Below are 26484 nucleotides of genomic sequence, written 5' to 3'. Positions count from 1 at the left end.
GAAAAACAGGTCCTGGCAGCCAAGCTAGGAAGGGTTGATGCCAGGTGGAGGCCCACCTACCACCGCACTGAGTGGGTTTTACAGTGGACACGTGGCCCCACTCAGGGGCTGCTCATCAGAGCCTACACCTTGTTAGCTGTGTAATCAACTTGCCCCGCGGCCCCCTCCCTCAGCCCTTCCTGAAGACCGGGAGCTGAATCAACCTCAGGGAAGCTCCAGGCTATCGGGACCCCACTAGCACAAGGCCGGCTCCACCCCACACCTCATGGCCCAGGGTCCTCATCTGCAGAATCATGGAGGTGATGGGACCCATCCTGAAGTTTCCTCCACTGCCAAAGTTCTGTGACTATGGGACCAGGCAAGGAGGCCAAGCCTGGGCTTCCAGAACAGTCCAGCCACTCTTCGTGTGGCTGAGAACACAGTCTGAATTATAAAATAGCCTGGATTATGGCATAATTACAACATACTGAATGTCTTCTTCATTCAAGTGCACAACATGTGGCAGATTGTTATTCAAGTATCTAGAAGGAGAGGTCCTATTGGTGTGCTTTAACAAATACCGAATTTCCCCATGTATAAGATGCTCCCATGTATAAGACGCACCTTAATTTTGGGGCCCAAAATTTGAAAATAAATGTATTACATAGAGTTATTGAACTCAAGTTTTATTCATCATAAAATTCATACAACTCCTCATCACTGTCAAAACACCCATCCATTAGCTTGTCCTCATCTGTGTCTGATGACAAATCACTGTCTTCATATATTGCCTCATCCTCAGTTCCATCTATGGTATTTGAAATACCACAACCACTGTATAAGACGTACCCTGATTTTAGACCCCACATTTTTTGAAAAAGGAGAAATACATGGGGAAATACAGTAACTGGTTTTCAATGGCAGACATTTTCTTCCTCGCATGAAAACTGAATTGCTACATGTTGTGGACCGTAAATGGCAAAAAGCAATTGTAGATTCGAGGCTTAGCAAAAGGCTAAGTTCTACCTCCACCACCTCCATATTGGCTATGATGCTGAGTACTTGCACCCACTTCACTTGCTTCCTTAAGTTGCTGGAAGCAATTTACATGCCCTTCCTAACTCTTTGTTTGTTCAGATGTTGGTTGATTTCACTTATGCATGGTGGAGGGATTTCTGTTTATGCCTTGGGAGAGTTTGTTTTAGCCTTGGATGTGTAACTTTGTATCAAGGACTTTCTTGATTTGCATATGGCTATATAATAAAGCAAACTGGGGCTATGAGGCACTCGGATATTGTCATCAGCATTTGAAGAGTCCTCCCAGTCCCATTTTTTCTTAATAAGTGTTTCCTTAATTCCGCACCATTATTAGGAACTGCACTGGTCCGTGGCAGCTACAGTTCTTTAAAGGTTCATTTGTTTTAGCCCTGGTCAGCTGGCTCAATGGTAGAGCGTCAGCCTGGCATGTGGATGTCCCGGGTTCGATTCCCAGCCAGGGCACACAGGAGAGGTGCCCATCTGCTTCTCCACTCCTCCTCCTCTCCTTCCTCTCTGTCTCTCTCTTCTCCTCCCGCAGCCAAGGCTCCGTTGGAGCAAAGTTGGCCCGGGCACTGAGGATGCTCCATGGCCTCTGCTTCAGGTGCTAGAATGGCTCCAGCCACAACGGAGCAACACCCTAAAGGGGTAGAACATTGTCCCTTGGTGGGCTTGCCAGGTGGATCCTGGTTGGGCACATGTGGGAGTCTGTTTGTCTGCCTCTCTGCTTCTCACTTCAGAAAAATACAAAAAAAAAAAAAGTTTGTTTGCCTTAGAGCGTGTTTCCCAACATGGGGCCCACGCCCCACAGGGGGGCAATTCGATAGTTAAGGGGGGCAATTTGAAAATGGACTCGACATGACTTTAACTCTTTCGCCCGGGTCATTTAAATGCAATGCTAGATATCGGTGCCAAATTTAACAAAAAATGCAATTCTTAAATAATTGCGGTAAATAATTATTAAGTATAATTTCGTTTGACGAGACCAAAATATCAACTGGGTGATTGTCGTCGTCAAGTAAACTTCGTCCTGGGTTCACCGCGGAGCATGCCATCTGCCGCGGGGAACCCCGGACGTTTTAAAAACTCGCTAAACAACGCAGTTATTCTCACCTAATTGGCCCATCGCAACTTCTGTAGTGTTTCACATCATTCAGTTGGTGTTAATTTGAAATAAGTGTCAGTCAAAACTGTTGTAAAAGCTCGTTGATTTAATAAATATACATATATATATTGTAAAGATATAATTGGTAAGTATTTGATTTTATTTTTATCAATATTAAACTCTTTATTAAGTACTTCTTGCATCGGGGCTAGAAAGCACTAATATTTTATAAATATTATTGGGGCTATAATAGTGCATGCATGACAATTTTAATTTTAGAAGCATAACTTTCCAGAAAATTTTGTCAAGTGGAAAAAATATAGATACCTTTTGATTTGCGGTGGTAGTGTAGTAAATGTGTTATATACATTTAAATAAATATGAATTTTTAGTATACGTTTACTATGTCACATTGAATATATTTTAACACATATTTTAATATTAGTTTTTAATTGATCTTATTTTTATTTCTTATAGCCCATAGTAAAATGAGTGGGTGGTGCAAGCAAGAAAAAAACTCGTCAATATTCGGAGGAATATTTAAAATTTGGGTTCATACCTGCTGTTCACGATGAGCGGATTCCTTTTTGTCTTTTATGCCCGCAATGCTTGACCAACGAATCAATGAAACGAGGTCGTCTTGAGGCACATTTGAAGGCAAAACATAGTGCTCATATTAATTCAGATTTGAGTTACTTTAAAACTTTAAAGAAAAAATTTGAAAAAAGAACAACATTAAAGTCTCTATTTACTGCTCATACTTCAACTAATAATCGTGTTCTTTTTTTTAATTTATTTTATTTTATTTTTTTGTATTTTTCTGAAGCTGGAAATGGGGAGAGACAGTCAGACAGACTCCCGCATGCGCCCGACCGGGATCCACCCGGCACGCCCACCAGGGGCGACGCTCTGCCCACCAGGGGGTGATGCTCTGCCCCTCCAGGGCTTCGCTCTGTCGCAACCAGAGCCACTCTAGCGCCTGGGGCAGTGGTCAAGGAGCCATCCCCAGCGCCCGGGCCATCCTTGCTCCAATGGAGTCTTGGCTGTGGGAGGGGAAGAGAGAGACAGAGAGGAAGGAGGTGGTGGGGGTGGAGAAGCAAATGGGTGCTTCCCCTATGTGCCCTGGCCAGGAATCGAACCCCGGTCCCCTGCACGTCAGGCCGATGCTCTACCGCTGAGCCAACCGGCCAGAGCCAATAATCGTGTTCTTGAGGCTAGTTATCAATTTCTTTATTCATCGCTAAAACTGGAGAAAATCACACTATAGGAGAGAATTTAATAAAACCATCAATATCAGCATTTCTTAAAACGGTTCTTGAAAAAGATAACAAAGATGTAAAAGCTATGCCACTCAGTGACAATACTGTTAGCAGAAGAATAGATGAAATGAGTGAGGATATTAAAAAACAACTTATTGAAAAGCTGAAAACAAGAAAATTCTCCTTGCAAATGGATGAATCAACTTTGAGAGACAGTGAGGCAGTATTGATAACTTACGTAAGATATATTGATAAAGGACATTTTGCTGAAGAAATGTTGTTCTGTAAAAGATTAGAAAGCACCACTACCTCCAAAGATATATATAATAAGCTAAAAAACTATTTAGCCCTGGCCGGTTGGCTCAGCGGTAGAGCGTCGGCCTAGTGTGCGGAGGACCCGGGTTCGATTCCCAGCCAGGGCACACAGGAGAAGCGCCCATTTGCTTCTCCACCCCTCTGCCGCGCTTTCCCTCTCTGTCTCTCTCTTCCCCTCCCGCAGCCAAGGCTCCATTGGAGCAAAGATGGCCCGGGCGCTGGGGATGGCTCTGTGGCCTCTGCCCCAGGTGCTAGAGTGGCTCTGGTCGCAACATGGCGACGCCCAGGATGGGCAGAGCATCGCCCCCTGGTGGGCAGAGCGTCGCCCCTGGTGGGCGTGCCGGGTGGATCCCGGTCGGGCGCATGCGGGAGTCTGTCTGACTGTCTCTCCCTGTTTCCAGCTTCAGAAAAATGAAACAAACAAACAAACAAACAAAAAAAACTATTTAGATGTCAATGATATACCAATGAAAAATAGAACATCTTGTGCTGCAGATGGTGCTCCCAATATGATGGGCAAGAAAAATGGCTGCTTAAAATTGATGAAAGATGCGAATCCAGAAATGATTCTTGTGCATTGTGTTATTCATAGGGAAAACTTGGTAGCTAAAAACATCTCGCCTGTTCTGAATGAAGTATTACATACAGTAATAAAGTGTGTTAATGCTATTAAAGCTAGTGCCAAATGTGAGCGTCTTTTCAAGCTATTTTGTGAAGAACAAAATGAAGACCATGTGAGACTTTTACTTCATACTGAAGTCAGATGGCTATCTAAAGGAAACTGTTTGAAAAGATTTATGGAACTGTTTGATACTCTTAGTGATTTTTTAAGTGACAAACCTGAAATGAAGTATCTGTTAACAATAGATGGTAAAGCATTTGTGAGTTATTTAGCCGATATCTTTGAAAAACTAAAAATATTAAATAAGCAACTTCAAGGAACAAATAAAACTCTTGTCGATGCAAAAGCAAAGATATTTGGTTTCATTACCAATATTGAGTTATGTCAGAAACATATTAACAACAAAAACTTTAAACAGTTTCATTGGCTCCAAAAATGTGAAGTAACTGATACCGCTTTACTTGTTATTGTCAATCATTTGAATATTCTATCGGCTGATTTAAAAGAAAGATTTTCTGATTTAAAACAAATTGACTTCCCAACATGGATGATGCAGCCAATGTTAGTGGATTTGTCTGATATATCAAATATGCAGTATCAAGAAGAACTCGCAGAATTGTAAAATGATGAGTCAGTTAAAGCTTTATTTAATATCAAAGGAGCGATGGCATGGCTTCGTGAGGAAACAGAAATCAAATACCCAAATTCAACCAAATGTGCAAGAAAACTATTGCTACCGTTTCCATCTTCATTTTTAGCTGAATGTAGATTTAGTGCTGTAAATGATTTACTGGTAAAAAAAAGAAATCGGCTGGATATAACACAACATGGAGACTTGAGACTAAAGCTAACCAAATTGGAACCTAATATAAAATCTCTGTGCAGCAAGCATCAAGCACAAGGATCACACTAAATTAAAATAATAAATTAATATAGAAAAATCTGTATTAAAATTATTTGGAATTTAAATTTCTGTTTTTCATTATATGTTTTGAAATTTTACTTACTGTGTTTTGTTAACAATTTCATAGTGATTTCTTCCTAGAACCTATCATTTATGTTTATTAAGTGAACAAATCAATTTTTTAATGTTAAAAATTATGTATGTTACATAGGGGGGGGACATAAAAATTTTAGAAAGGTTAAGGTGGGGCATGGCACAAAAAAGGTTGGGAAACACTGCCTTAGAGGGTTTTCCACACACACTCACAGACCACCAGCCTTGGCGTATCAAGTCCAAGTGTAACTGAATTCCAAAGAGTGGGGTGTGACCAGATGGCCCTCCCCAGTGCCTCTCCCTGAGACCTTGGCTCACACCCTTCTCTCCGGGGGACCTTGACCTGGGTACCCTTCCTTATCTCGGGGTCACCTCCGTGCAGCACCTGGGCTTAGGCACAGAGATTAGGGAGCCGTGCAAACCAGGCAAAGTACAAAGAACTACTGTTCATTCTCAGAGAAGACAGGAGACAGGGATGTATGGAGTGACGCAGTCTGAACCCCAGTCCTCAGAATAACAACACGGATGAGGCCATGCAGGGAGAGGCTGCAGCTGTACAGCCTGGAGCCCCGGGGCACCTGAGCATGAATGAAACCCAATCAACAGGCATTTACTGAACGCCTGCTATGAGTGCTGACAGGACACCGCGTGAAGCGTCGTCAGGAACTTTGCTCTCAAGGGCTGTGCCAGGGCCCCGGGGTTGATGATTGAGGTTTCCGTGCTGCTGCTGAGGGAAGAAGTCCCAGGAAACTCAGGGCCTTGCTTTCAGGGCATAATGTCTGTGACAACGTGTGGACCAGACTTCAGGCCTCCTGATTTTTAAGGTCACACCACTCCCCATCTCATGCATGACCACCAAGAGACAGTGAGGTTTACCAACGTGAAATTTAAAATGTTTATTATTCATCATTTCTTTTCCCCTTTAAAATGGACAATCTGATGTTCTGACACCTGTAAACATCCATGTTATCACCATGATGAAGATAATAAACACTTCCACCATTCTGCAAGTTTCCCCCAGTAACTGCGGGTCTGTTTTCTGTCATTACAGGTTAGTTGGCATTAGTTCTCTACAATTTTTATATAATTAAAATAATAGAGTATGTATTTTTCAATTTGGCTTATTTATTGAGAATTACTCTGAGGTTCACGCATGCTGTGGCACGTGTCAGCAGTTCGTTTCTCTGTGTTGCTGAGTTGTATGCAATTGCACAGACTGACTACAATTTGTCTATTCATTCACTTAGAGAATGTTGTGTCCAATTTCGGGCCATTACAAGTAAAACTGCTGTGCACATTTGTGTAAATGCCTTTGTGTGGACATGTGCTTTCATTTCTTTTGGTAAATACTTAGGAGTGAAACACTGGATCATATGGTAGATATTTAATTTTTCAGGAGATTGGAAACCTGGTTTTGGAAGTGGTCATACACTTTTACATTCCTACCAGTGGTATAAGAGAGTTCCAGTTTTCCCACATCCTTGTCAACACTTGATGTCTTCTTTTTAATGTTAGACACTCTCACAGGTGTGTAGCAGTATCTTACTGTGGTTTTAATTTTTATTTCCCTAATTGCTAATAAACATGGAGAATCTTTTCCTTTTTTAAAAAAAAGGATTTTATTTATTCATTTTAGAGAAAAGAGAGAGAGAGAGAGAGAAGTGGGGAAGGAGCAGGAAGCATCAACTCCCATACATGCCTTGACCGGGCAAGCCCAGGGTTTTGAACCGGCAACCTCAGCATTGCAGGTCGATGCTTTATCCACTGTGCCACCACAGGTCAGGCTAAGAATCTTTCATGTGCTTCTTTACCACGTATCGTCTTTGGTGAAGTATCTATTACAGTCTTTGGCCTATTTTAAAACTCGAGTTGTTTGTTTTCTTGCAATTGAGTCCCGAGAGTTCTTCATACATTGCACATTTATACATGCAGATACAAGTCTTTCTCAGATACCTAATTTGCATACGTGTGCCTATGGCTTCTCTTTTCATTGTCCTAACAGCGTCTTACACAGAGCAGAAGTCCTTCACTGTGTCCAAGTTCAATTTATCAATATTTTCTTTTGTGGGTTGTGCTTTTGTGGTTGTTTTTGTGTAACCCAAGCTTGCATATTTTATCTTCTCAGTTCTCTTCTAGAAGTTTTATGAACTTTTAATTTAGACCTGTGATGCATTTTGAGTTAATTTTTATATAGGATGTGAGGTTTGGATAAAAGTTATTCTTTTCACATAGGGGTTACAATGACCCCAGTATATTTGCTAGCATGACTGTCCTGTCACCATGTGATTGCCTTTGTCAAAAATCAGTTGTCTCTGTATGTGTGTTTATTTTTGGATTCTTTGTTGTATTTTGTTGACCTATCTGCTATACCATATTGTGTTGATAACTGGAGCTTTATAATGAGTGTTGACATGAGGTAATCAGCCCTCCAACTTTGTCTTTCTCAGAGTTGTTCTGGTGATCTTAGGTTATTTGCATTTCCACATAAATTGTAGAATCGGCTTGTCGATTTCTGCCCTCCTCCCCCCAAAAAAAATCTGCTGAAATTTTTATTGTAATGGTGTTGAATCTCTAGGTAAATTTGGGAAGGATTAAGCCAAGCTTGCATTCCTAGAAAAAGCTCTACTTGGTCAGGATATATATTATCCTTATATTATTGTATTTTATTTACTAAGATTTGGTTAATAATTTTCATATTTATGTCCATGAGAGGTATTGGTCTGTAGTTTTCTTCTAACGTCTTTAGTTTGGTTTTGGAATCAGAATAATGATGGCTTCATACAATAAGTTGAGAAGTATTCTATCCTCTTTAATTTTCTGGAAGAGTTTGTCTCAAATTGGTATAATTTGATCCTTACATGTTTGGTAGAATTCACCTGTGAACCCAATTGGGCCTGGAGTTTTCTTTGTGGGAAGGTTTTTAACTACAAATTCAACTTCCTTCATTGAAGTAGGACTATACAGGTTATCTATTTCCTACTGAGTGAGCTTTGGCACTTGGTATCTTTCGATATAGTGCTCCCCTGTTTCCAAGGCAGATATCAACTACCCAGCCCAAGGAGGGCATTTTCTAAACAGTCCCAAGAATGCTCTTACCTCTCTTGTCCAGCTTCCCTGCAGGCTATGATGCCGACCAGGACATGTGTGACCCACAGCCATGTAGTATAAGCAGCAGCTTCCGCAGGAAGGCGGTGGAATCCAGAACCTTGGCCTTTAGGGCCTTCTATCCTCAAACCAATATATTGATTGGGATTCGGGCTTCCATATCAATAGCTGAACTTGAAATTTTTTTACTTTATAAAAGTGCGACCATTTGAGTTTTACGGCTAATGCCAAGTCAGAATCAGGTCCTGTCAATCAATGCTCAGGGACCTGCCCATCCTCCTGAGTCATTCCGCTCAGCAGTTAGTGCCGGGAGCTGTGTCTCAACCAAATCGGCAGCTAATCTTTCCAAAGCCTTCCAGTTGCCACCAGGGGCACAAAAGGCCCAGAGCTGTGACCCTCTCTTGAAGCCTGGGACAGGAAGTCCCCTTCCCAGAGAAGGAAGACTGACGTGGCAGCTGGGGCCAATGCAGAGCCATTAAAAGGAGGTCTCTTTGGCGGGCAGAGATGGTGCGTGAGGCTCAGCACCTGTGACGTCTTCTTTCCTCTCCAGAATCTCCACCCGGTTTCTCTTGGCAAAAGTTCGGTTTATCTCCACAAATGTCTTTCCTTTGGTCTCAGGAATCACCACATAGATGTAAATAGCAGTGAGGAGGCAGATTCCAGCAAACACGAGGAAGCTGTAGGCCCCAATGGCCTCCTAGGACAAGAAAGCAGGGGGAATGGAGGAAGAAATCACAGGGACAATTCCAGGAGAGGCCTTTGTGAGTCATATAGGAGTTTCCGGGTGGTCAGTTTTATTTTTCCTCCCAGAAGAGTGGAACAGCTAAAAAACTGGGTCCACCTTCATTTCAAAAAGGACTTTTAGCCTTTTAAACTAGGGAGGTTGTGTTCTCGGGCCTTGAAGGGTGTAGAACCGGGAGTTGAGGTGCCCGCCTTCATACACAGGGAGGGAGCAGCAACAAGGTCTGTCCCCTCAGCCTGGCTCCCGCTTGCTTTCTATTGCCTCTGACCTTGGCAGACCAGAGCCCTTAGTAATTAGCCCTCCAGGACTGGAGTGAGGGGGTTCTGGCCAGAATGTGGGCAACTGGCATGTTCCCAGTTTCCCCAGGCGCCACATGTTTAATGGGTCTCCACCGTGTCTGCGAGCCGCCCCCTTGTCGGATTTGCAGATGGTTAGTAGAGGGGAAGCAGGGCTTGTTTCCTGAAGTCCCTTCTGCCTGGGGGGGGGGGGGGCGGGGCGGGACAGGGACGGGGGCAAGGGGCCGCCCACTGTGCTTCCCGCCAACAGCTGCACTCACCTGGATGGAAGGGAACACGAACCCCACGATGAAGTTGGTGAGCCAGTGCACAGCCCCGTCCACCATGAAGGCGGCCGGCCGGGAGGACTGCAGGAAGATCTCGGTCCTCACCACAGAGGGGACGGGACCTCGAGGGCAGAGAGCATGGACCCGTGGAGAAGACGGGGGCTCGGAGGGCTCTTGCCCCAACCTCAGACCCTCCCATCGTGGTCTGTTCTAGACGGCAGGGGAAGAAGCTGACATCTCTCAGCCAGCGCCCTGCTTGCTCTCCCCTGTGGCTTCTCCTGGGTGCACCCATGGCTGCATAGCACAGGGCAGGGGTGAGACTCCTGCCTCTGAGGGCCTCAAGGCCACACCAGGTCCACCCTCTCCTGGTGTCCACGTGGTATTGAGACTCTCAGGGAAGGGAGCAGAGTTCAGTGAGCCCTTGTGCCTGGAAGTGCTGCCCCTGTGGCAGGTCTGGGGAATGACAGGCACCTGCTGCAGGCTCCTCACCTTAGGTCAGTTTCCCCCCTTTTTCCATCAAAGAGACTTGCCTAAAATGTCTAACGCCATTTTTTCCCTCATCATCTCCTATACGCTGTATATCTGTTTATTTACTGTACGTCTATCTATGACCTTACACACAAAAAGAATAAGGTCCTGTTGGTCCTCTCAGCCAATTTCCAACTCCTGGGGGAGGCATGCCCACGTTGAAAATGCACAGCCTCGCCCTGGCCAGTTGGCTCAGCAGTAGAGTGTCGGCGTGGCGTGTGGGGGACCTGGGTTCGATTCCTGGCCAGGGCACACAGGAGAAGCGCCCATTTGCTTCTCCACCCCCCCTTCTTCCTCTCTGTCTCTCTCTTCCCCTCCCGTAGCCAAGGCTCCATTGGAGCAAAGATGGCCCGGGCGCTGGGGATGGCTCCTTGGCCTCTGCCCCAGGTGCTAGAGTGGCTCTGGTCGCGGCAGAGCGACGCCCCGGAGGGGCAGAGCGTCGCCCCTGGTGGGCGTGCCGGGTGGATCCCGGTCGGGCGCATGCAGGAGTCTGTCTGACTGTCTCTCCCTGTTTCCAGCTTCAGAAACAAGAAAAAGAATTAAAATTAAAAAAAAGAAAAAGAAAATGCACAGCCTCAGTGGATAGAGAGGAATTCAAAGCCCCGACATGAGCCGCCCTTGGGACATCACTGAGACTCCTACACTCCAGTGAGGAGGGGCCTTCTTCAGTGGGGAGGGAGGTGGTCTGGGCCCCCGGCCCGTCCTGCCTCCATCCTCCCGACTAGGGGACCAGGAGCAAAGCAGTCCTCTAGGGCCTGGCTCACAGGTCACGTACGGCCAGGATCCGATCCCCAATCCACCAGCACATGATTATCCACGTTCTTCAAATGGGAGCCTGAGGCCCAAAGAAGCCAGCGGCTCGCTCCAGGTGACGCAGGCAGTCAGGGGCAGAAACGCTTAGGACCCAGGTCCAGCACCCGTCCTGGAGACCGGTCCTTTTCCCACTGGGCCCTCCTGCCTCTGCATTCAGGGCACAGGCTGAAAACCCCACTTAAATACCCTACAACACGACTGTCGGTCTCGTCCACAGCTCTGTCCCCTGACATGGCACTAAGCAGGTATCCCACCAGTATGTGCTGAACGGATCAGTATTTTGGTTTATGAACAACTCTTTCAAAACCATGATTCCGCAAGAATATTCTAGTGCTAGGAATCAGAGGTGCTTTCCCCCAGGCAGTGAGAACAGGGTTTGATTCTCGGGACACAGAGGACGGAGCCTGGAGTCTGGAGGCTGACTGAGAGAGGTGAGCCCAGGTGAGGGTTCGAGGCTGCCTGTGTGTGGACGGGGGGATAAGACAACAAAGAGATGTAACCAGAAGTCAGGGGACCAAAGACAGTTGAGCCTTGGGTGGGCTATGCACTTGGAAGCTACAGGGAGCATGTAGAGGGTTTGGACATAAACCCAGGTGTCCCCAGCGGGACTGGCCAACATGAGCTCCCTCTTGGCAGAAGCTCAGCTCCATACTGGGTACTGGACCCGAGGCTGGACACCCCTGGGAGCCACAGGAGATGGGTGGGGCCTGCCCTGGCTATGGCACTGGCTGGCACTTAGTAAATGTTTGTTGATGAATGAAAGTGAACTGGAATGGACTTCAAGAAAAAGGTAAATGGAGCCCAGCCTTCAAGTGTGAGTGGGGTTTGTATAGGTCAGAGGAAAGGGGAAAGAGAACATCGGAGCGGCCCCCTAGTCAAGGACATTCAGTCATTCAACAGCTATTTGCTGAGCTCCTCCGGCTGCTACGCGCTGGGCCCTGGACGGCTGGTGGGGTGTGCAGGTACTTACTGGGCCCAATGGAATGTCCGGCGATGTAGGCGAAGACGCAGATGATGCCGAGGTAGGACAGCTCAGGGACTGTGCTCTGTGGGGAGAGGCAGGGCTGTCGGTGTCTGACGGGGCCTGGCCTAGGACCTCAGACAGCTGGAGGCCAAGAGCCCCACATGCAGATGAGTCCACCTGTGCCCAGGCTGCTCTCCCTGCCACCCGAAGGAGCCACACCTGGAGTTCTGAGCACCCACGTGATCGCAAGGGCTCTGTGGGCAAGAGCCAGACAATCGTGAGACCAGGCACTGACCCAGCATTCTCGTTTACAGAGGGCTTCCCTCAGCCTTGCCCAGTTGGGAGGAAGGTCACAGGCTGTCTCTTTATTCTCTGCCCATCACAAATGTCAACCCATTCATCTTTATGACACCCCTGTGAGCGAGGATATTATTGCTTCAACCCTACCAATGTCGCCTCAGAGCACAGAGAGCCTGAACACAGACCAGGAGGGCCCCTGAGTCCTCAGGGGTCCAGTGAGGGGCCACATCAGACACTCAGCAGGGATGGTTCTGGGACCCCAGACTCTACACTAGCTGAGAGAATCCTTCTAGAAGCCACAGGACCAGGATTGCTGGCAGACCAGGACAACGGGAACCCAGGTGAACAGACTTCCACCAACCTAACTATGCAGGTAACCAGTTCACTACAATTACGGAAAATTCCGCAGAGGAGGAGTTGGCGTGGCGCTGGTGGAGGAGGTGGGCCAGGAACACCTCACATCTCCTTCCACGAACTTGTCCCCAAGCCGCACAGCTAAGGACAGGAGGGGAGAAAGCCTCTGGAATGCCGGATGACAAGGGATAAAGGACCAGCGAGGCTTCTGAGCAGAGGAGCCATAGGCTCTGGTTACGAGACAATGGTGAAGCAAAAGAGGGCAAGGCCGAGGCTGGAGGGGCCGTCCTGGACACGGCGCTACCCGGGAAGCTGCTGGGCATGTTTCCAGGCAGAGCCGACAGGACCCGCCGATGTGTGGACAAAGACAGATAAAGAGAATTGCTGGGGACATCATTTAGGTTTCCAAAATGTGACTAACAGTGATTTCTCCGTCTAGTTTTATTGTCTTCTTTTCATTTGCGTGAATTCCCTAAATGTCCTACTAAAAAGTCAGAGTCATGTTAAAATTAAAAAAAAAAAAAGTCTTCAAAAAGAAAATTTTAGCCTGACCAGGCGGTGGCGCAGCGGATAGAGCACTGGACTGGGATGCGGAGGACCCAGGTTCGAGACCCCAAGGTCGTCAGCTTGAGTGCAGGCTCATCCGGTTTGAGCAAATTTCACCAGCTTGGACCCAAGGTCGCTGGCTCGAGCAAGGGGTTACTCAGTCTGCTGAAGGCCTGCGGTCAAGGCACATATGAAAAAGCAGTCAATGAACAACTAAGGTGTCACAACGAAAAACTGATGGTTGATGCTTCTCATCTCTCTCTGTTCCTGTCTGTTCCTATCTAACCCTCTCTCTGTGTCTCTGAAAAAAAATAAATAAATGTAGCCATTCTGGTGGATGTGTTACAAAAAAAAAAAGAAATAGCCCTGGCCGGTTGGCTCAGTGGTAGAGCGTCGGCCTGGCGTGCAGAAGTCCCGGGTTCGATTCCCGGCCTAGGCACACAGGAGAAGCGCCCATCTGCTTCTCCGCCCTCCCCCTCTCCTTCCTCTCTGTCTCTCTCTTCCCCTCCTGCAGCCGAGGCTCCATTGGAGCAAAGATGGCCCGGGCGCTGGGGATGGCTCCTTGGCCTCTGCCCCAGGCGCTAGAGTGGCTCTGGTCGTAACAGAACGACGCCCTCAAGGGGCGGAGCATCACCTCCTGGTGGGCAGAGCGTCGCCCCCTGGTGGGCGTGCCAGGTGGATCCCAGTCGGGCGCATGCGGGAGTCTGTCTGACTGTCTCTCCCCATTTCCAGCTTTAGAAAAATACAAAAACAAAACAAAACAAAAAAAAACAAAAAAAAGAAAACTTTAATTAAACCAAAGCAGGAATGTGACCAGTCTCCACTCGCCTGTTCCTCCACCAGCCCCCTAGTCTGTTTCCTCCTCCACCTGAAGGTTGTTGCGCTGGGCTCCATCACTGAAGGAGGAAGTCGTTACAGAGAGGACAGCTTGGAAAAGGAGGGAGCCACTCTCCGAATTACAGACATTCTCTTCCTCGTATGTATTACGTTTCCAGCAATACATACTGCTCACAAAAATTAGAGGATATTTCCAAATGAATATGAAGCAATAAAATATCCCCTAATTTTTTGTGATCAAAAGTTTGAATTGAAAAGGGCTTCTGTCTGCTGGCGTGGCCACTACAAAAGCTACAATGACCAGGAAGTAGCCAAAGACGTGAAGATATGCTGGTTGTTTGCAGAATACTTCATGTTATAGCCATCCTATGTATTTTCAGGATTTTTGCAAAAACACATCGTAAATATTATGCTTGAGAGAATAACAAATTAAAACGATGTACATATTTCTTCGTGGGGCGACCTATTGCGTTTAGGGCTTACTCCGACCTGGTGGCTCAATTCCCTATTACTTTGGGGCTTCTCATAGTAAGTAGGCTCTTTCCCCACTTCATTCCGGTCAGCTCTCCAAGATAACTTTTAATAGCAGAGACCAACAAACATTTGGACATGCGGTAGGATTTCCAGGTGAGAGCTTTGTTCCCAGAGTGGGGGGTCATTTCAACCGCATGTTTTTGTAAATCGAGCCAAGCGCATTGGCTAGAAGGTCGCATTCCTTCCTCTCATCGTCCCCTGTCCTAACCTCCCACTCTGCCCTGGTCCTTATGCCCACATCGTTTAAGGTTGCGGCATTCGGTCTGTATTTACTTTTCCCAACACGAGCTGATTCTGTCATCCACATGACTCAGTTCTCATTTTCTTCTTCAATGGAAGGATCTTCCTCCTCTGAAATCTACTCCAGTCTCTCATTGGTGGGAACTCTCTAGGGCAGTTGTGCGTAGGCATTTTCGTAGCTACCAGGGCGTCCCACCCACCTGCGGGCTGCGGGTCCCATCCATCCCCTCCCCGGTGGGAGTGTAGCAGGGAAATGAGGTCCGACCTGGAAGAGGAGCGCCAGCATCAGCGTGAGGCAGGCCGAGCCGCAGATGCCGTAGCCGACCAGCAGGAGGCGCCGTCTCCCCAGACACTCCACGATGCTAGCCTGCGGGGGAAGTGAGGGAGTGAGGCACCTCCATGGCCCAGTGGGCGCCCAGAATTCTTGGACCTGGCGCCACCACTCCCTCCTCCGACCCCTCCCAAAGTGCCCTTTCTTATTCACATTTTCCCCATCTCTATATTTGATGCTTTGACAACTGGGGGTCCTGTGGACCCCCTGCAGGGACCGTCCCTCCCACGGTTAGCCAATTTCTAGAGAGAGGGAACAAATCGCCTGGGAATGTGCCTTTCATGTGAATCTAACCCATCCAGAGCTCACACCTCCAACCTGCTCCGCTAAGGGGCTGTCACAGTCAGGGCCCCCACACCCTGCGCTAATCACCCAGAACAGGTACCAGACAACCGGGGCAGCCCCTGTGTCCCAGAACCACCGACACTGTTCAGCCTGGCCATTCCTGAGCCTGCTGACCCAGCCTGGTCTGCTCCTTCCCACAGAAGCCACAATAAAGGCTGCTGTCCATGTTCCCCAGACTCTCTCTGCCTCCTGGCTGGCCCTGGGGCCTCCCCACATGGCCCTGTGTGGTGTGGCCTGCCCGTCTCTCCCTTCTCTCACAGTTTGGAACTGTGAGTGACAACCTATCTTTTTAATGGCAGTCACCTACAGGTACGCACCACACCTGAATAATAATAAAACCTACGTTTTAAAACAGGCCCTTCCCGTTACCTGATGACCATCCAGAGTCTGACCGCCCCTTGTGAGGGAACCAGTCACCCACACACTGCCTTTCCCCCTTCCTGGACACCCATCTCTTTCTCAGCCTGTACCTTCTCAGATATTCCCAACTTGGGCCACAGTCCTTCTGGCTGGCATTCCCCCCTTTCTCCTGGTTCTAACAGCATTTCCAAGCCAACATGGGTAACAGGGCCACCCGGGGGCCAACCCAGTCCCTCCAAGGTCACTTTACACACGTCACTCCCAATCCTCCTAACCACCTTACAGACAGGGCTTATCACTGCCATTCAGAGAGGCCCGCCAGGAGCAACCCCAACACCGTGGACAAAGGTTAGACCGGTAAGGCCACCTTCATCTCTACGCCTAGTACCCAGCCACTGCTCTTCCGGGGTGGGGGGAGGCTCCCCTGTCTTCTGGCCTGGGTTCTCCAGGTAGGATGGTGGGGAAGAGAGTCCTAGTGATGACAATGGACCCTAGAGGAGGGGGACTCTCAGGATGGAAAATGGGTCTGCCCAAGGGACTCGGCAGGAGGAAGGGTGGGCAGACCCCAGGAAGGGTGGGAACTGGGCCTGACTCCCCCACCCCCAACCCTCCCATCACTCTCTCCAGATGTTTCCCTTTGCGTCTCCTCTCCCTCTCCGCCCTGCTAGGTGAAAGGTGACTGGGGCTTAAACTAGCTCTGGGGAAAATACAAATATCTAACAAATAATTTTCTAGAGCATCTTGGACTTCACAGGTAACTCAAGAAGCAGAAATCAAAATAATAGGGAGATAACTATTGGAAAATTGTGTTCTTGAGAAAGGAACGTCCTGGGCACCTGACCTTGTAAGTGAGCAAATGTACCTTTTTTTTTTTTTTTTGTATTTTTCTGAAGCTGGAAATGGGGTGGTAGTCAGACAGACTCCCGCATGCGCCCGACGGGGATCCACCCGGCATGCCCACCAGGGGGTGATGCTCTGCCCATCCAGGGCGTCGCTCTGTCACGACCAGAGCCACTCTAGCGCCTGGGGCAGAGGCCAAGGAGCCATCCCCAGAGCCCGGGCCATCTTTTGCTCCAATGGAGCCTTGGCTGCGGGAGGGGAAGAGAGAGACAGAGAGGAAGGAGAGGGGGAGGGGTGGAGAAGCAGATGGGTACCTCTCCTGTGTGCCCTGGCCGGGAATCGAACCCGGGACTTCCGCACGCCAGGCCGACGCTCTACCACTGAGCCAACCGGCCAGGGCCCTTTTTTTGAATTACTTTTTAACACAGCGTGTATTCAGCAAGGAGTAAGTGGTTCAGATTTTAAATATAAAACTACATAATGACAGTTTTACATCAGCAATAAATAACACCTACAGGGGCACGCTGGGTATTGCAATCACTGTGGCCATTTTACAAAGGAAGAAGGTTGTATTGGGTGCATCCAAAAATCTGTGTGCCTCCAGTGACCTAGCACCAGGGTCACCAGCACGTCTCAGTGAACCCCGTGGGGTTCCTGTCAGCCCGCGGGACACCTGCTCGAGTCCCCCCAGTGGAGAGGGTATTCTGGGTCGCTCACCGAGATGACAGTCATCACTATGTTGACCACACCAGCACCCACTGTCACATACTGGGAGCGAGTGGCCTCCACGCCAGCAGATTCGTAGATCGTGTCCGCGTAGTAGTTGATCTAAAACAGAGGCCCAGGTGGGGGCTGTGAGGCCAGGCCCCACGTGTAGGCCACCGCCGGCTTAAGTTTCCTGACTGCAACAAGCCGTCTTGAGAGCGCAGGGGACCCTTGGACAAGAAGGAAGCGGTTGGAGGTGGGGAAAGAGAGCTGTGAGTTGGTGTTAAGAGATTGGGATAGAGCCTGTCTCTGCCTGGAATCACAGGTGACTATAGCTCTGCTCAACCCTGAGCCTCAGCTTCCGCATCTGTAAAATGGGATCTGGATCGGATGACCCGAAGACTCTCCCTCTGCCGCTCTGTTTGTCTACGTATGATCTCAGGCCCCTCAGAGTGATGCCCCGACTCTCATTCCGGCCCCAGCTCAACTCCTCTCCCGGCCCCGCCCCAAGGATGTGGGGGCACACTGCCCTTCCGAAAGCCTGGTGTGCTGTTGCCCATTTGGTGGCTCCCACTGGGGCTGTCTCCCACTCCCGACATCACTTGTTAAACATCCCTGAGTCCCTGATGACATCTCTTCCTGACACTTTCCATGAGTTCCTGCATTACCCGTCCAACCAACCACTGATGTTTCTGGAAGCAGCTCCCACCCCACCCCTGTTGTTTTCAGGTCTCTGCTCTTCCCTCCACACCATCTATAGATCCAGTTACAGCCAGAGAACCAGGTTCACAGAAAGCAATGCCATCCACTGTCGTGGCTGAGTAAGTCCAAGGTGGCTCCTGAGCCAAACTGTGCCCACGCCCCACCCTCCCTTGGGAACCTGGAGTTGGTTTCTGGAGCTCTCCAGCTCATCTCAGCCAGCTAGTCCCTTGTAGAGAGGGGAGAGGACTATTGGCAAGAGAGGACTCCTGGGGACAGGGAAGCAAAGGAAGATTGTGTAGCAGGACTCTGTGCAGTGGACATGTCGAAGAGGCCGAGGGGGGAGACGGAGAGAACTTCCCAGGCCCCCTGGGGACATTCGGTTCTTGCTTTCCGTGGGCTCCTGACGCCCGGCTGCATCCCAGAGCTGCTTCTGTGAGTTAAGTCTGGTTTTGCTGACCTAGTTCCAGAAGCGCCTTGTTCCTAGCAGTCAGAACCATCCCAAGTAATCGGGTATGACTGCCGGCAGCCCTGTGTCCAGGACTCAGGTTTACCCCAGCTACGGAGGAGCTGTCTGTGTCCACCAGCTTCTCACTGCCATTCCTCCTGGATGCTGAGCTCAACTTTGCACACTTGACCGCTGCAATAGCATGCACACCACAGTACCGACACACACACACACACACACACACACACACACACACACACACACACTATTCATGGTTCAGTGAACGTGCTGGGTCTAACTGAATCAAGGGGCTTTCAAGGGAACCAGAGTTCTTGCCGGGGCACCCCACCACCACCCTACCCCAGCTGCCGGGCTAATCACCCCGTCTGGCTGCCCCCTCACGGCCCCACACACCGCGTTGATCCCGGAGAGCTGCTGGCCAGCCATGAGCACCACGATGGAGATGAGCTGCCACCGCACAGACCGGAAGGTGAACAGGTTGAGCACAGACAGGCGGCCCTCAGCCTTCTCGGCTTGGTCCTCCACACGCATCTCTGCCATCTCATCCTCCACGTCAGCCCAGCCCCTCAGCTTCCTCAGAGCTGCGGAGAGCAGGGCAGGCCCCCTATTGCTGACAGCACTTATTCGCAGGGGAGGGAAGCAGGGGACAGCTCCCCACCTTCTCGGGCTGCCTGCCTGGCCCACAGGCTCACTGACTCCCCAGTGCAGAAAGGTCTCATGACCCCAATGTGACGGTGTTGCCAACCCCAACCACACTGCACCCTAGGCAAGCTCTCGGCTCTCATCCGCGGTCAGCCGTGACCTGGACCTTGTCCGTGCTCTGCGCTGGACCGCACCCCAAGCTGCCTGAACTGGCCAGCACCAGGTGCCCCTGTGTCCTAGCCCATCAGCGCCTGCCTCTTGGCGCCCCTCTCCCCATCGGGCCACCCGCCTGGCCTGTGCTTTGGGCGCTGTGGAGGGATGTCCTGGCAGGTGTGGGAGGCATCAGGGCAGTGCGGGAGCGAGAGGGTCTTGACAGAGCAGCCCGCATCTCCGGTACCTTGTCGGGCGGTGTCCTCATCTCCTTTCTGGATCAGGGTGTACCGCGGGCTCTCAGGGAAGAAGGGCAGAGACAGGAGCTGCAGCAGCGCGGGGACCCCCGTGAGGGCCAAGAGCACGGGCCAGCCTGGAGGGGACCAACACCGAGAACTGGACACTGGCCCGCCACAGTCTCTGGGGGTTTTGGGCTTCCTTCAGCTGACCTTCCCCATGTCCTGACTCTCTTTCCTACAAGGTCACTCGCCCACGATGTTCCAGCCCTTGGTGAGAGCCAAGGACAGCAGGGACCCAGGTCTTGGCTGAGATGTGGCTGCTCAGGACCCACCCACACAGGGGTTCCACTCTCAAAAAATGGAGAAAATAATTATACTTTAAAAAAGATATGTTATTAATTCCTTTTGCCAGAAGAGCATCGCTTTTTTGGGAACAGTATTTGACCTAAAAGTGTGAACCTGAGGGGAAATGAAGCCATGACTGGTTTCTAACTTCATGTCTGGACATGACAACGCCCACCTCTGGGTGGGGGCCGGGAGAGGCCCAGCAGCAAGGTTGTGTAGCAGGACCCTGTGGCAGGCACGGGTCTCCAGTACTCTCCTCCCACTCCCAGGCACAGCTTATCCCCATCACTCACTAAAACTGGCCTCATCAAGGTCACCCATGTCCACCAAGCTGCACACTGTGCAACCCAAAGGGCATCTCTCGGCCTCAAAGGCCTTGATCCGCCAGTAACCTGGGCACAGCTGAGCCGTTGACTGGACCCAGAGCCCACGGCCCTCACGTGGCCCTGAGGACCCTCTTCCCCTTTGACCTTGGCATGCCACCTACCAGTGGGATTGCCCAGGATGGCCTGTAGGCTGAAGATCTGCGCTAGGAAGACTCCCACAATGACAAACACCTCAGTCATCGTTCCCAGAGCGCCCCTGAGGTTCTTGGGCGCCAGTTCTCCCAGGTACATGGGGAGAGCGCTGTAGGAGATGCCTGGTTCCAGCAAAACAAAAGTTAGGGGCGGGGGTGGGGGGAAACGCAGTCCCAGCTTCCTGGGACACGGGAGCCTAGAGTTCATTCAATTCCATCTCATAATCCCTGAGCTTCTTTTGGCATCGATGCCGCAGACATGCAGTTTGCACAGGCCCCGCCTCCCTCTGACGCCACTGACTGGCAGCTCGCATAGGCCCCGCCTCCCTCCGGGGAGATGGAAATGGTTCCTAAGGGCTGTTTGGTTTGCAGAGCCTTGGTGGCCACTGGCAGGGTGAGGACGGTGTCCACTCCTTCCCAGTTGCAGAGCTGGGGCCCTGCGTGGTGGGACTTCAAGACAACTCTTTTGCTTTGACTTATTTTCTAACTCTGCTAGAGCACAGATTACTTGCATGACTTTTTTTTTTTTAAGAAAAAACCACCTCAGTTAAGATAACTGGCTCCTCTGTGGATCGAGGTCCCTGATTCTGTACTGCTTTGGCATGAAGGCCTTCATCCTCAGTGTCCACTATCTGTCCTCCCCAAAAAATACTTTGTAAATCCTTTCCAGTTATTATACACTTCAAGGTAAAAGTATGGATGTTTTTGTTTTCAAGTTTCAAAATTAAATTTATCAGGGTAACAATGATTAAGAACATAGAGATTTATAATACGATATCTATATGCTCTATTGCATGCTCACCACCTGTAAGTGTGGTTTTAGAGACCTCCCCGATAGAAGATTTTGTTAAATAGGGGAAGGAGGAAACAGACCATGAGGTTTGCAAGGGCCTGGAAATGGAGACGGGAGGACGGCCCAGAAGGGAGACCAGGCAGGGCCGGGAAGACCCCTGTGTCCTCTGCTTCCAACCTTGGCCCGTGGGGCTGGGCATGTCAGCCTCAGACCCTAACCCCCCTTGGTGGACCTGGGCACGGCCCTGGGGCTTTGCTGTCACTCCGGGTACCTGCACAGATTCCCAGCACCACTCGAGAAAAGATGATCAGCTCAAAGGCCTTGGCCACTTTGCTGACTCCCATCAGGATGGCGGGGATGATGGCGAAGACATTATTGATCAGCAGGGTTCCCTTCCTGTAAGGACAGCAGAGCCCAGAGGCCAGTGAGCTCAGAAGACAGCAGTGTTGCCCATGCCAGCTCCTCTCCCCCCAGGCCACTGTCACAGGGGTGCTGGAGTGTGCTCGAGAAGGCTGGCAGCCGGGGAGAACAGGAATGCTGGGACCAACGGACACAAGTCCCAGGAAGGACCAGCTGTACAGAATGGCTTCCTCTCCTGGGGAAGCTGTTCCCCTGGGAAAGCTGAGCCCCGACCGAGGACAGGGGATCAGCCAGCCCTGGGACCCGAGGAAAACAAGCAGCTACATATGCCCAGCCCTCCCCAATCCTCTCTACCGACCAGGAGCCACAGCTCTGCTTGGGGCTCTCTGAAGAGGTCCTATCGGTCCCACTTTAACAAATAACTGGTTTTCAATTGCTGACATTGTCTCCTATGCATGGAAACTGAATTGCTACAGTTCTTTAAAAGTCCGTTTGCTTGAGAGGGTTTTCCACGCACACCCACAGACTGCCAGCCTTGGCGTATCAAGTCCAAGTGTAACTGAATTCCAAAGAGTGGGGTGTGACCAGATGGCCCTCCCCAGTGCCTCTCCCTGAGACCTTGGCTCACACCCTTCTCTCCGGGGAACCTTGACCCGGGTACCCTTCCTTATCTCGGGGTCACCTCCGTGCAGCACCTGGGCTTAGGCACAGAGATTAGGGAGCCGTGCAAACCAGGCAAAGTACAAAGAACTACTGTTCATTCTCAGAGAAGACACGAGACAAGGAGGTGTGGAGTAACGCAATCTGAACCCCAGTCCTCAGAACAACGACACGGATGAGGCCACGCAGAGAGAGGCTGCAGCTGTACAGCCTGGAGCCCCGGGGCACCTGAGCATGAATGAAACCCAATCAACAGGCATTTACTGAACCCCCGCTACAAGTGCTGACAGGGCACCGCAAGAAGCGTAGTTAGGAACTTTGCTCTCAAGGGCTGTGCCAGGGCCCCGGGGTTGATGATGGAGGGACTGAGGTCCCTGTGCCACCGCCAAAGGAGGAAGTCCCAGGAAACTCGGGGTCTTGCTTTCAGGGCATAATGTCTGTGACAAAGTGGGGACTAGGCTATTCAAGATCATAGGAAGTCCCCACCACATGCACAATCACCAAGACAGTGCGGCTTACTAACGTGACTTGAGAGAACAGCACACCTCCTGTTTACCTGCCACATTTGTCAACCAGCACACCGACTATCAGCGACCCCAACAAGCCGCCCAGAGGAAACATGGACACGGTGCAGGACCATAGGAGCAGCATGACCTTCTCGTCCATGAATGTTCCGTGTCGCTCAAAGTAGGTGTCATTATAAAACGACTTCAGGACCTGTAAAACATTGGCCCATCCATAGCCAAGATACAAGGCAACTCACGAGTGAACTTGAGGAAGACGGCGCTGCCTCCCAGTCACCGTGGGCTCACCCTGTGCGGTGTGTTGACCACAGCGATGTTGTAGCCATACTGGAAGGCTGAGCCAAAGGCTGCGCTCAGTGTCGCCAGCACCAGCGTGGGCTGCAGCCTCTGCGGAGATGAGGTCTACAGTCAGGGGCTCTGTGGGCTGGTCCTTAGACCTCTGAACATAACCCCTGTCCCAGGCTGGGCCGGAACTAGGGATCCCCAGGCCACACCCAGGGAGAGTGGGGCTGTGGCTGGCTGGGGGTGGGGCTCTCAGGAGTGTGAGATGTAGGGGGCTGCGTGGGGAGTGTGGCTGGCATGGCTTCTTGTTCCTTGCTCCTGAGCCTGAAACCATGTGCCTGGCCATGAATGAAGTCCGGGGGATGCTTCGCGAAAAGGTCCAGCATCCCGCTGGCCTTGTGGAGTTTTCATTCTAGTGAGGGGAGCCCAAAAAGAAAAAACTAAAACAAACTAACAACCCACTCCAAAAAGTTAATTACCAGAATTGCAAACAAGGATAATGTTATGAAGAGAGTCAAACAGGGTAATGGGAAAGAAGCCCGTGGTGTGGAGGGACCGTGTTCAGGAGGGGGGGGGGGGGGCAGGCAGGCCACCCTGAAGAGGGGCCTTTGAGCTGAAACCTGGATGGAGAAAAGGCAACAGCCTGTGAGCGACGTTGGGGGGGGGGGGGTTTTCCAGGAGGAGGGAGCACACGTGAGGCTTGTCTGTCACCCTCCAGGAAAACCAAGCTATTGCGCTTCCACGGCTACCACAGTTCCGGGGCAGCTCAGGGGCACTGGCCTCAGAGCCAAGTCTGGGGAGGGGGCGGCCGAATTGGGGGGCGGGGTCTGTGGCTGCCTGAGTCCGTGCTTCCTGGACTCCAAGAAACCAGCTGATCAGAGTCACAGCTCTTGGGTCATCCCCGCACCCCTCCGCTTGCCTGTGCACTGCACCCCTAACCCCCACGCCCACCCCTCCGCTTGCCCATTCTCTGCACCCTAACCCCCACACCCACCGTCAGCTGCATGACTACCAGCAGCCCTCAGCCCTGCACACCTGGGGACCAGCCCTGCAGAGGAGGGCAGCGTGCAGGAATACAGAACCTTCAGAGGCTGGGGAATGGGACAGGGAGGGGATTAGGAGTTGCAAGAAGGGTGGAATTTGAAGGCCATTCAGTTTTCCACACATTATTAGAGCTGGACTCAACCTCCCTCTCTCATGTCTGAGCTTGGCTGTCTGAGCAGGCCGCTTTCCCCACACTGAGCTTCCAGGAAGAGCAGGGGGCAGCAGTCCTCTCCTCGCTGCAAGCATTTCAGGAGCCTTCCCCTCCCTTCACATGTCCCCTCTTCTGGTGGGAAAGGGATAGTGACAGTGGCAGTTTTCTAGACTTGGCACTTACCCCCTTCTTGGGTGGGCTGGGCGTCTCCATCTTGTTCAGGTGAGAAACCAGGGGCACTCTACTGCCTAAGCAACACTTGAGTCTGCTCTGCCTGACCGCTGACCACTGATGGCTTGCCCAGGACCAGCTGTTCCTCCCCTGGGCCTACGTGGCTTTATTATCCTTCTGGCCTCTGGACCCTGCTGACTTTCCCTGGGGCACGCTTTCTTTAGATGTACTGATAAGATAGGTTTCACACATAGCATGAATTTTGTCTTTGCCTCCAGCAGGCTCCAGACCAGAAGCTCTCCAATTGCAAAAACAAAAACAAAAACAAAACGCTTTCTGCCATTAGTCCCTAGAAGTGAGGAGACCCAGAAACCTGGTGGGGCCTGGATCTCGGAGGGTTTCCCTGTGTGTGTTCTCTGTGCCTCCTCTTACAAATTTGGACTAAAATCATTCATTTGTGGGAAAGAGCAAACAACATACTTGGAAAGAAATACAACTTAGCCCTGGTTGGGTCACTCAGTTGGGACACCAAGGTTGCAGGTTCGATCCCGGGGTCAGGGCACATACAAGAATCAACCAATGGATACACAAATAAGTGGAACAAATCGATGTTTCTCTTCTCTCTCTCTCTCTCTCTCTCTCTGTCTCTCTCTCTCTCTCAAATCAATAAATAAAATTTCTTTAAAAAATGTAACAATTATTTCCAATTACACCTATTGGTATTAAATAAGTAAAATGCTGAACAAGGGTGTTCATTTCAGAATTATCTCTATTAAGAAAAAATAGAGTAGGCGGTAACTGAATAAGTATGACAGGCTGCTGTTTCAGGATCATTAGGAAAATTATGTAAGGATGTGGAAACACTTTACGAACGTTTGTTAAGTGACCAAAGCAAAATGCATGAGGGTGCCTGGGTGGAACTGTGGGCGTGCAGCCAATGGCATGAGGCAGCGCTGAGCACAGGGTGGGAAAACGTGAGCTCCGTACTTCTCCTGCTGGTTTGTTCGTGACACCTTAGGTATTCTCTACTCTAATTACGTACTAAAATTCTGCAGCACACCAAAAATTATATTTTTTGCCATGTTGACAAAAAAAAAAATTAAAAGTAGGATTTTGATTCCTTCACACCGACAGCTATTGTTGTGTTGGCTGTTGTCCTTTTTTTCTGTGACAACCTAAGGGGAAAGAGGTCAGTGCCCCTGAGTCTTTCTTGCGGCACCCTGGTTGAAAATCGCTGCTCTGAAGGGCTATGTGTTTCCTCTGCTGGGCCCCTCTGCTTCTGAGACCCGGCTAGCAGAGTCGGCAACTGTTAGGAAAGACCTGTGTCTCTCACTCCTGCTAGCTCTGTCACATAAGAATGCGCCCTGGGCTGTGACACTGCCTGACCCAAGCCATAGAGAGTCCTGCTGGCCTGGGCTGAGCTGGCCACCTTGGGAGGGACTCTCTTTCTGTTTCAGGCTCAATCTGTGCTCCGGGGTTAAAGTGCTTAAAGTGCAGCCAGCAATGGCCCGTAGGCACGCCTCCGGCCTTCTGCATTTCAGATCCCCCTGAGAGGAGTCAGGGTCCTTCTGCTGCTGCAGGAAGTGGGTGTGGGCAGCCACACTGCCCACCACCGTGGCAGAGGGCGGACACGGACACACTGCCAGGGGCTGGACCTTGGGCATGCTCTCTCTCCTTCCTGGTTCTAAGTCGACGCTGCTCCACGAGAACCTGGTACGTGAACTGCCTGTCCTCAGCGACCTGGGATCATGCCCTGGTCTCTCCCCTGGGTGGCACTTCTCTTTCACTTAACCGTGGCTGCACAGCCTGGCCACCCAGTGAACAGGGAAAGATTCGCCTTCATATCTCTTCGAACAGTCTGTTCAGGGGCAATCTTGGCTCTTTCTAGCATGCTCTTCAAAGTCCTTCCAGCCTCTCCCCGCTGTCCGATGCCAAACCCATGTCCATATTTGTAGATATTTGTTAGAGCTTCCCCCACATCCCGGGATCAAGGTCTGTATGAGTTTTCTGTGCCTGCTGT

General features: G+C 50.4%; 1 protein-coding gene across 6 annotated transcripts; it reads right to left on the bottom strand.

The window, feature by feature from the left end:
• Positions 1–6934: 6934 nt before the first annotated feature.
• LOC136331677 (solute carrier family 2, facilitated glucose transporter member 7-like) lies at positions 6935–25445 on the bottom strand. Of its 6 annotated transcripts, none has more exons than XM_066270534.1 (12): positions 24477–25445; positions 23105–23203; positions 22849–23009; positions 21544–21668; positions 20450–20602; positions 19626–19751; positions 18980–19167; positions 17431–17541; positions 15103–15204; positions 12033–12108; positions 9716–9843; positions 6935–9114 (listed from the first exon to the last, which is right to left on the bottom strand). In XM_066270534.1, exons 1-12 carry the CDS (start codon positions 24504–24506, stop codon positions 8893–8895), a joined length of 1521 nt encoding a protein of 506 aa, XP_066126631.1. In that variant the 5' UTR covers positions 24507–25445; the 3' UTR covers positions 6935–8892. The 6 variants fall into 6 exon arrangements, 5 of the variants coding, with proteins under 5 accessions (XP_066126631.1, XP_066126632.1, XP_066126633.1 ...); XR_010730528.1 differs by having other exon boundaries at positions 8977–9114; positions 15038–15204; XM_066270535.1 differs by lacking the exon at positions 9716–9843 and having other exon boundaries at positions 15038–15204.
• Positions 25446–26484: the final 1039 nt, after the last annotated feature.

The sequence above is a fragment of the Saccopteryx bilineata genome, chromosome 3, assembly GCF_036850765.1.
Source record: "Saccopteryx bilineata isolate mSacBil1 chromosome 3, mSacBil1_pri_phased_curated, whole genome shotgun sequence".
In the NCBI taxonomy this organism is placed as follows: Eukaryota; Metazoa; Chordata; class Mammalia; order Chiroptera; family Emballonuridae; genus Saccopteryx; species Saccopteryx bilineata.
Note: the sequence above shows the minus strand (reverse complement) of the source record. Positions and strands in the feature narration are given on the sequence as shown.

Coding starts and splice junctions, on each gene's coding strand:
- LOC136331677 (XM_066270534.1), bottom strand. CDS start 24,506: ATGGAGACGCCCAGCCCACCCAAGAAGGGG. Junction 17,542..18,979: donor AGCTCTCCGGGATCAACGCG/GTGTGTGGGGCC, acceptor CCTCTGTTTTAG/ATCAACTACTACGCGGACAC. Junction 9,115..9,715: donor TCGTGTTCCCTTCCATCCAG/GTGAGTGCAGCT, acceptor TTCTTGTCCTAG/GAGGCCATTGGGGCCTACAG.